Source organism: Oncorhynchus tshawytscha, linkage group LG20 (assembly GCF_018296145.1).
Source record: "Oncorhynchus tshawytscha isolate Ot180627B linkage group LG20, Otsh_v2.0, whole genome shotgun sequence".
Taxonomy (NCBI): domain Eukaryota; kingdom Metazoa; phylum Chordata; class Actinopteri; order Salmoniformes; family Salmonidae; genus Oncorhynchus; species Oncorhynchus tshawytscha.
The window spans coordinates 7,558,728-7,569,735 of NC_056448.1; the positions used below are offsets into that span (position 1 = coordinate 7,558,728).

General features: G+C 40.8%; 1 protein-coding gene across 1 annotated transcript; it reads right to left on the reverse strand.

Annotated features, from left to right (window-relative positions):
• Positions 1–3,895: 3,895 nt before the first annotated feature.
• On the reverse strand, positions 3,896–11,007 carry LOC112214464 (solute carrier family 25 member 46). Its single transcript, XM_024373219.2, has 8 exons — positions 10,549–11,007; positions 7,636–7,678; positions 7,392–7,449; positions 7,105–7,182; positions 6,838–6,938; positions 6,514–6,570; positions 6,196–6,253; positions 3,896–5,284 (listed from the first exon to the last, which is right to left on the reverse strand). The coding sequence occupies exons 1-8, from the start codon at positions 10,796–10,798 to the stop codon at positions 4,709–4,711; spliced, it is 1,221 nt and encodes a 406-aa protein (XP_024228987.1). The 5' UTR covers positions 10,799–11,007; the 3' UTR covers positions 3,896–4,708.
• Between the last annotated feature and the right edge of the window lies 1 nt (position 11,008).

The following is an 11,008-nucleotide window of genomic DNA, read 5'->3' on the forward strand; positions in this document are numbered from 1 at the left end:
CTCTCGGAGGACCTGAGCCCTAGGACCATGCCCCAGGACTACCTGACATGATGACTCCTTGCTGTCCCCAGTCCACCTGACCATGCTGCTGCTCCAGTTTCAACTGTTCTGCCTTATTATTATTCGACCATGCTGGTCATTTATGAACATTTGAACATCTTGGCCATGTTCTGTTATAATCTCTACCCGGCACAGCCAGAAGAGGACTGGCCACCCCACATATGCTCTCTCTAATTCTCTCTTTCTTTCTCTCTCTCGGAGGACCTGAGCCCTAGGACCATGCCCCAGGACTACCTGACATGATGACTCCTTGCTGTCCCCAGTCCACCTGACCGTGCTGCTGCTCCAGTTTCAACTGTTCTGCCTTATTATTATACGACCATGCTGGTCATTTATGAACATTTGAACATCTTGGCCATGTTCTGTTATAATCTCCACCCGGCACAGCCAGAAGAGGACTGGCCACCCCACATAGCCTGGTTCCTCTCTAGGTTTCTTCCTAGGTTTTGGCCTTTCTAGGGAGTTTTTCCTAGCCACCGTGCTTCTACACCTGCATTGCTTGCTGTTTGGGGTTTTAGGCTGGGTTTCTGTACAGCACTTTGAGATATCAGCTGATGTACGAAGGGCTATATAAATACATTTGATTTGATTTGTGGTCGCCTGATATCTACAATGAACAAAAATATAAACGCAACATGTAAAGTGTTGGTCCCATGTTTTATGAGCTGAAATAAAAGACACTAGACATTTCCCATACGTAGAAAAATATTATTTCTCTAAAATGTTGTGCAAATGTTTTTTACATTCCTATTAGTGAGCATTTCTCCTTTGCAAAGATAATCTACCTGACAGGTGTGGCATATCAAGAAGTGGATTAAACAGCATGATCATTAAACAGGTGCACCTTGTGCTGGGGACAATAAAAGGCCACTCTAAATTGTGCCGTTTTGTCACACAACACATTGCCAAAGACGTCTCAAGTTTTGCAGGAGTGTGCAATTGGCATGCTGACTGCTGGAATGTCCACCAGAGCTGTTGCCCCGTGTAACCACACCAGCCCCTCCACATCCGGCTTCTTCACCTGCGGGATCGTCTGAGACCAGCCACTCGGGTATCTGATGAAACTGTGAGTATTCACAACAGAGGAATTTCTGCACAAACTGTCAGAAACCGTCTCAGTGAAGCTCATCTGCGTGCTCGTCGTTCTCACCAGGGTCTTGACCTGACTGCAGTTTGTCAATGTAACCCACTTCAGTGAGCAAATGCTCAACTTTGATGGCGACTAACACACTGGAGGAGTTTGCTCTTCATGGATAAATCCCGGTTTCAACTGTACCGGGAAGATGGCAGCCATATTGCTGTATGGTATCATGTGGGTGAGCGGTTTGCTAATGTCAATTTGTGAACAGAGTTGACATCATAAACTAGGGAAAATGAACACCATAGCATTTTATCGATGGCTATTTGAAAGCACAGCGTAACCGCGACGTGATCCTCCTGAGGCCCATTGTAGTGCCATTCATCCACCGCACTCATCTCATGTTTCAGCATAATGCATAGTCGCAAGGATCTGTATACAATTCCTGGAAGCTGAAAATGTCCCAGTTCTTCCTACTCACCAGACATGTCACCTATTGAGCACATTTGGGATGCTCTGAATCTACGTGTACAACAGCGTATTCCAGTTCATGCCAGAGTGGGACATCATTCCACAGGCCACAATCAACAGCCTGATCAACTCTATTCGAAAGAGATGTGTAGCGCTGCATGAGGCAAATGGTGTTCACACACTAGTGCTCTGGCGGTCCTGATAATTTATCAGCTGGCTCTTGTCATGCAAGACTTTCGGTCTCATGGTAATTGACCAATAATTAACATAAACACATTTAGCATCTCCAATAAATCCAATTTAATAATACATTAATTTAATATATAACAATCCATGATCTATTTTAGATAAGTGTGGCAGGGTAGCCTAGTGGTTAGAGTGTTGGACTAGTAACCGGAAGGTTGCAAATTCATATCCCCGAGCTGACAAGGTACAAATCTGTTGTTCTGCCCCTGAGCAGGCATTTAACCCACTGTTCCTTGGCCGTCATTGAAAATAAGAATTTGTTCTTAACTGATATGCATATATCTTGCCATTATTGGATATTTTATAGTAAGAAGAATATAATTAAATTTAGCTGAATGAAAAAATATTTTTTTTCCATTCCTGAGTGAGTTACACTAGATTTAGATTTATTTGGCAACTTTAGTTGTGTTGATTCAAACCTTAGAATGTCTTAGAAATCAATACATAAATAGGCTGCATGATGCAACTATAGGCTATTGATGACATGAGAAAGTCACAAAAAAAGCTTGCCCACTGTTCCTTGCCTCAGGCTGCACACACTGTTCTCTCATAAAGTGATCATATTATCACCCATCAGACTATTCTCAATGTAATATTGTCTTTACTAATACTGTGTTAAATTAGTTTTGATTTCGAATGGCCCACTATCAAATAGCGAATGGAAGGCGCTTTCCCGACTTTTGGGTAGGATACTCTTATTTCACTCCAAGCATCCACCACTGTTTGAGGAGCATGCGGCCTCTTGCTGCGAAAGGTGATACTGCGGTCATGACTCATGACTGCCAGTGTGGCGGTAACACGTCACCGCAATAGCCCCAGTCACACCTGAGACTGGTTTTCTGATCCACCCCTAATTTTATTCTTATTGTATCTGTGACCAACAGATGTATATCTGTATTCCCAGTTGTGAAATCCATAGATTAGGGCCTAATGAACTTATTTTAACTGGCTGATTTCCTTATATGAACTGTAACTCAGTAAAATCTTTGAAATTGTTGCATGTTGCGTTTATATTGTTGTTCAGTGTAACTGCCCCAGGTAAATCCCTTCGTACCTAGAGCAGAATTCTTCATACCTCCCTTATGATGGCTGATACAGTACTTTTTGCCTACCTATGATTTCCACTATAATTATTAGTTGAATTCCAAAAAGCTTTTTATTGGGAATATAATATATCTACCTGTGTGTAGAGCTGGCTGGTAGACGAGACTAGTGTGGGTGGATGGAACATTGTATATAACAATTAAAAGCCCTATACTAAAGGTCCAGTACATGTAAATCAGAGACATATTTAAATATACATTGAGTGTACAAAACCTTAGGAACACCTTCCCAATATTGAGTTGCACCTCCTTTTGCCCTCAGAACAGCTTCACTTCATCGGGGCATGGACTCTACAAGGTTTCGAAAGCGTTCCACAGGGATGCTGGCCCATGCTGACTCAAATTCTTCCCACAGTTGTGTCAAGGTGGCTGGATGTCCTTTGGGTGATGGACAATTCTTGATACACACGGGAAACTGTTGAGTGTGGAAAAACCCAGCAGCATTGCCATTCTTGACCCACTCAAACTGGTGTGCCTGGCACCTACTACCATACCCCGTTCAAAGGCACTTAAAACTGCAATCCTTTTAATGGAAGGTGATGCCAAAGAAAAATGTCCATCCTGGATGGACAATAAAGTCCTATTCTACTCTAGCTTGTATCTCGCCCATTCACCCTCTGAATGGCACGCATACACAATCCTTGTCTCAAGGCTTAAAAATCATTCTTTAACCTGTCTCCTCCCCTTCATCTACACTGACTGAAATGGATTTAACAGGCGAAATCAATAAGGAATAATAGCTTTCACCTGGTCAGTCTGTCATGGAAAGAGCAGGTGTTCCTAATGTTTTGAACAATTGGTGTATGTCTCTGAGGTAAACTATCTGAATGCTGGTTGGTATCCTACTGCATTTGGAGTCAATGATGTAGCTACTTTATCGCTGTCAGTCCTTGGCTTTGGAGAACTCATTATTCAAATTACACAAACGCACAACAAATATAAGTCAGCCATTTAATTTTAGCAAGGTTCTCAAGCGATCTTATACATTTCCCTACTCTGAAAGTAAAGTCCTTAAACACTTAGAGGCAGTTCAATAATTTAAAATCCCTGAACTCAATCATCCATCTGCACAAATTATACATTATCTGCTCATGTTCCTAGTCTCGTACTAAATATTTTTAAATTGTTCCTAAATTTACAATGTACTGTACTCTGTGGATTCCAAAATGTGAACAACTTGATACATACCTAGACACACAACATTATCACTCCTAAAGCAAATAATAATTTAAAGACATTCTGTACATACATTTCTGGCACAATCCATCATCTGCTAGTGCTAACACAAACCCAAAACCAACAGAATGTCACATTCATACAAAGCAGAAAAGCGCAAAGAAAGAGTGTGTCAACATGATTTGCAGAGAAGACTACTGACTGATACTTCACATAAATGATGCCAGGATGAGTTTGTTTGACAGATAGAAGGAAATATACACTTAACTTCCATGACTATTTGGGGATATTTGTTGATGCCATACATTATAGAACATATCAAGTGCTTTGTGACACAGTGGAAGTGGTGACAATTACGTGAGGAACACCACTCTCGGCAAACACTTGAAATGTGCTTCTGGACAGAAAAAAACAAGTCATCTTTTGGTATTTTCCTTTTTTCCTCCTTTTTTTTTTTAGGACATCATCCACTGCAGTGAGCACAACCCTGACTCACGTGAAAAAAAAAAACAGGTTTCAAAGGGGGGAAGCACCTCCCCTAAAAACATTTAGGAATATATTCCATTGTTTTGCTTTAAGCGTTTTTCAGCAAGGTGGAATAGATCACCTTGGTGATCTGCAGCACGGCGGCGTGTAGCGAGTACTGCACCACGATGGAGCCGAAGCCTTTGTAGAATCCGAGGGCTCCCTCCTCTCGCCGGATCACATTCACACAGTCCCTGATACCCTCATACTGCGTGTTGATGGGCAGGACCTCAAAGCCCAGGTCCGTGTTGTCGATGATGGTGCGCGTGCCCTGGATGTGGAGCCTGTGCATCACCGTCTCCAGCGGATAGAGGAGGACGTCGGCACACAGACTGGCCACGAAACTGGCCATGAGTTCAGGGAAGTAGGCGTCCAGCATGGTCTGGACGGTCTCCGAGCCGTCTACGGGCTGTTTGGCCGGGCTCCTCCGGCGCAGGAGGAAGAGCACTAGCTTCTGCACGGTGGAGCTCACCACATAGTGGAGGACCCCGTGGAGCACGGTGGGGAGCATGAGGCCCCACAGGGGCAGCAGGCGCTTGCTGTGGGGGATGCCCATGCCCATGACCCGGCCCACACCCTCCTTCACACAGTCCAGGATGCCAGGGTTGTCCCGGATGATCTCACTCTGGGGACACACAACAAGGGACAGCATTGGTATGGTATGGCAGAATAGTTAAGAACGGCCTGAAATTACATTTGCTTGTGTGTTTGGATTGGAATGACCAGATCTGCAAAGGAATCGTAAAATGTACTGATTCTTTGATACTGACAAAGGTGGAGTTTCCCAAAAACATAAAGATCATATTTATCTTTGGTAGACAATGGAAGAACGATAATCTTCACACAGTGGTAGGAAATTACCCAATTGTCATACTTGAGTAAGAGTATAGATACCTTAATAGAAATTTACTCAAGTAAAAGTGAAAGTCACCCAGTAAAATACTACTTGAGTAAGTCTAAAAGTATTTGTTTTAAAATATACTTAAGTATCAAAAGTAAAAATCATTTCAAATTCCTTATATTAAGCAAATCAGACGGCACCACTTTCTTGTTTTTAAAATGTACCGATATCCAGGGGCACACTCATACACTTATACATAATTTACAAACAAAGCATTTGTGTTTAGTGAGTCCGCCAGATCAGAGGCAATAGGGATGACCAGGGATGTTCTCTTGATAAGTGCATGAATTGGACCATTTTCCTGTCCTGCTATGCATTTTGGGTGTAAGGGAAAATGTATGGAGTAAAAAGTACATTATTTTCTTTAGTAAACGTAGAAGTAAAATTTGTCAAAAATATAAATAATAAAGTAAAGATACCACAAAAAAACTACATAAGCAGTACACTTTAAAGTATTTTTATTTAAGTACTTTACACCACTGTCTTCACGCTCACGATTATCTTTATGTTTTAGGGGAAGTCAGTTAGAAAGTGGAGGGGAGTTATAGATGCGATACCGATGGACAAGATAAGGGTGGCCAAAATACAACCGACCACAAACGGATCATCATTCATATAAGTATGGACTCACTGACCTGCACAGTTTCAATGAGACTAGCTGAGTAAAATGGCATGGCAACCATATAGGTCAAACTGTAAGAAAGAGAGATACACAATGACTGTTCAAGAGATCAAAGCATTCTACCGAAATAAAGATATTATCAACACCATCTGATACCAGCATTTACTAAGGGTAAAGTCCCTTCAATTACACTGCACCGTTTTGAGAAATATATCCATTGGCAATCAATAGTTATGCAACTGAATCCCCACTTTCACCAAACATACTTTGTCACTACTTTTTACAGTATGAAAACCATCCATTATAAAACAAAGCAAATAAATGTTATTACCCTTTCAGAACCAAATGCCCAATAACTTGCTTGGGGTTCCATTTGTGGGAGAGTTCCCTGAGGAAACAAACATAGTCAGACCTCTATCCACGGTACCAGTTCATATTAGTTTATTGCATATGTTCAAATAAGGAGATTCAACAGGATTGTGATTGTTAAGAATTTAAAAAGATTGGTTGAAACTAGTTTTTGTGTTGCTTGAACAGTTACTGTTGAAGTATGTGCAATATTTGTTCAGACCCGTTAGCTAGGTTTCTTGCGACCTGTAAGCTAGGTTTCTTGCAACCTGTTAGCCAGGTTTCTTTTCGAAAATATAATCCATACCGTGGTAGTGGAGTACATTCACTAATGATGCCTTCTGTGCCCAATGTGACTCCTTGTACCACAAAGGTGCTGCCCATTCCTTTCCATAAGGCCTTAGGACCCTGCGAGCAGAGAATTCACAACAATATACCGGCATAAAAACAAAATGCCAGCCCCGAATTCACATTTTCAATATCCTTTGAACGTTTTCTTGCGATACACTGTCTGTTAGGACTAATTGTGAATGTTGGGTTTTTGGGATCATGAAACATGAAAAACATTTATTACCTGACTCTTGGTGACATTATACATCACACTAACAGCAGTCAATGGGGACAGATGGTAGCACCTGGCATGATAATTGACCTGGAAGCCACAAAAAAAAAAACAGAATTAGGAATAATGAACATTTAATATTATTACTTACTTCATTCATACTTACTTCAAGCGCACTGGAGCATTCTAATGGACAACTGTGATATACCCAGGAAGATTGATATATTGTATGGTAGAAAAGTCTACAGACTACACCTGAGGTGGAACACATACAGTATCTAACCTGACCGTATGCTTACCTGGCACTGACGACGGAACACAATGCAAGGGTGAGCCAGGACATTTTCAGTAAAGAGACTGGAAGAAGAAGTCATCGTGTGAATAAATGAATATTACACTTCTACTGTATGGAATGTTCAATGAAGTAAATTTATTTTCGTAGAAACGTTTTTTTCTCTTTCTTATGAATTCAATGTTGGATTATAGTCATCTCTTGACATTACTGGTGAACTACCGTCGTGGATAGGCCAAACACTGAATTACCTTGCAAGCCCGATACCAAATCCAGCAAATCTGTTCAACTGCTCTGAAAGAGAAAGAACAAATACATGTGAATATCAAACAGCAACATTTAATCGCAAACCTTATTTATTGCTCTATTTTAATAAGTAATAGTCACTCAAGTGACTATAGTCACTCAATAAGTAATAGTTTCTTAACTATTTTGAGTGTCACAGATTGAGTAGCGTAGCAGCAGACTATTTTAATTGTGTTTGTTGTTTACAAACCGGGTATCTGGCACACGTATTAGTCAGATGTGGGCAATTCCACAGTATGGGAATTGCGCTGAGACTCTGAATTTTTCACTTGAAATCAATGCCAAACAAAAAACATCTACACTGAACATTTTTCAAAAACACATTTACTGGTAGAACTGCGCAGATGCCAAATTTGGTAACAGAATTCGCATTCGCACCGCATTTCCCCAAAAATATTAAATATCCACTCAGAATGATGATTCAAAAGATGTCTGCAGAAAGAATGGGGTGTCAACGATGACATATCTGATCTTAGAGAAGCTGTCGTTGAAGAATATTCCCTGGGTTCTATTGGATAAATAACTATCCAACCATGTGATAGCAGGTTATTTTCCATTTATTTTAACCAATCATGTGTCATCTGGGTCAGTGCAGTACAAGTTGAGTGCACTTCTCTATACGCATGCTGAAAGTCAGCAGTTAACTTGTTCTCTGAAAAATAGCATTGTATTTGGTTAAACACAATTCTCTCCATCAGTTTACTAAGAACAGGCAGCAAATTGATTGGGTGGCTGTTAGAGCCAGCAAAGGGTGCTTTACAATTTTTAGGCAGCGGAATTACTTTGGCTTCCGTCTACGTCTGTGGACACACACACTCCTTTAGGCTTTGGTTAAAGATATAGCAAATAATGGTGGCAATACAGTCTGCTACCATTCCCATCAAGGTTGAGAATACCTGGTGGCTTATCATTATTGATAAATACCCTTACAAAATGAGATTGAAATGTATAAACTGCAGTAAAAGTGCAGTAAGTGCAGTCAACTGTAGTATTTTGAACACAGTAATTTCAGAATAACTGCAGTTACACTGCAAAATTACTGAAGTAAAAAAAAAAAAAGTGTTATTTTGGATGCAGTATTTGCAGCATACTGCAATTAGACTGCACTCTAACTGCATTGTACTGCAGTTATACTGCACTCTGACAGCAATCTTCTTTCATAAGGGATAACAATAGTTTTTCCAACTCTCCTACACGAACTAGATCAAATTCTAAACAGGCAATCCTTCACTTTCATTATTAGATCTTTTATACGAAGATATAATGGTTCACTGTTGTTGTTTCCCTTGAGTTTTTCCATTTTACTAGTGAAATGGTTCATTGAAATGATTGGCAATATTGAAAGGTTTTGTTATAAATGAACCATCAACTTCAATGAACGATGGAGATGAACTGTACTGTGCTGTCCAAACTTGTGAACATAGACGTCTTTACGGATCGGACCAAATCTGAACCAGTCTTGGACGTCTATTTTTGGGCCAAATGAAGGCTGGTCCAGACGTCTGTGGACGTTGAAATCAAGGCTGGACAAGGCAGACTGACCAAATCTCAAGTACTTTTAAACGTCCATGGACATCCGGTGTCGGTCGATGCGCAGTGGGTGAGGATGCTGGTTACAGTAAATGGAAAGAGAGGGGGCTCATGGATAGGTCTCATTAAGAGCCGGGGGAAGTTACATTAATTGGAGAGAGAAAGAGATGAGAGAGAGAGGGAGGGGTTGTCTAGACTTTTCACACTATTGCTTTGACCACCAGACGACAGAAAAAGAAAACAGTTATGAGCTGAACATAACAGAATGCCAGTGGAAGGGAAGACAGTAGCAGCAAACCAACTGTGGTTTGTGACTACTATGATTTCCCAATGTATCCAATTCAATAGTAGAAATTCCATTAACGATTTTTCTGAAATTCTGTTACCAAAATTGATATTAGTAAAAACACTAATTGAAAGGTCTACCTTCACTTGTTGACTCTATGGGATGGGAAAATGGTTGAAAAATGTATGTATGCCTTTTCTCAACAACAAAAAATATAGACACTATGCTTTCATCTGACATGCTCCTATGAACTTCATATGTTGTTGCTCATGGTCCGTTTTACATGGAAATGACCATTGTTAAAGACACCCACAATATACTCCCTCCTGAGCTGTCAACAATATGCCATTAGCTGTAGTGTAAGCCTAATTGACATCAATCAATGTTCACAAATCCACAACTAACCTAAAAGGTACAAATAACCAGAAAAGTGACTTTATAATATATGAATGATAGGCATTTAGATTTCTGTTGCACTCTACAGATGTTCCAGTAGGCCATGTTGCCTACTTGAGAACTGCACCTTGGTCTACTCTAGCCTCCCTCTCTCTTGGTCTTGTCTGACAACATAAATGGCTGTCAGCCATCTTTCTCTGGACTTGGTTGGACACTTAACGGCCCAATTGTACATGCAATAAAGAATAATGCCTCAGCCATAAAACTGTTATTTATATATATATATATATATATATATATATATATATATATATATAAATAAATAAACGTTATAGGCCTAGTTTGTGCTCTGTACTTCAATTTTGTTGTACTTCAATGTCACTGAATCCCTATATTGCACACATATCAGCTGTGACTGGTAAATTATTGTAAATATAGATTTCAAGGCGAAGAAGAAAAGCGTCTTCTACTGACACGGACTCTGCTAACATTTAAAAGCTAACGTTAGCTCGCCAGCTGAAATGTGTGAATGCTTTCACTTTCGAAACACTCATGACCCAGTGATGATACTGTGTCGTTGCCGTTGCTGTTGCTGTTAATGAAAAGGGCCAGCATTGCTGGAATGATCATGATGTCGATCCCCTACCGGATGGAGGAGCCGTGGGCAGGGTATCTTGAGCACCAGGCGCTGCAGGGGCCGCCTCAAATGGGGGCGTGCGGTCATCAAAATGCAAATTTCGGCTACCTGGAATATCTGGCGGTGTTGTTACCCAATTCTGTAGGTCAACACTAGAGGAATTATTAAATGACCTTCCACTGTAACCCCCACTGAAAGCCGTATCCTCCCTACCCCTGTAACCTAAGCCATCGAAATTGTCCGGACGCCGAGAAGTCATGCTGCCTGAGAGCTAAATAGGAGTGACAGCTCCCTGGTATCACGATTGGTCAAATGTGTGTAACTATATCGCTCTCAAAATCTACGAGGAACACATTAAATATAAAACTAAACCACTGTATAACATCAATTTCGCCCGCTGGCAAGCTAGCCACTCTAAATGACGTCGTTAGATAGCTAACTATATAGCTAGCAAAACAACGCGAATGAA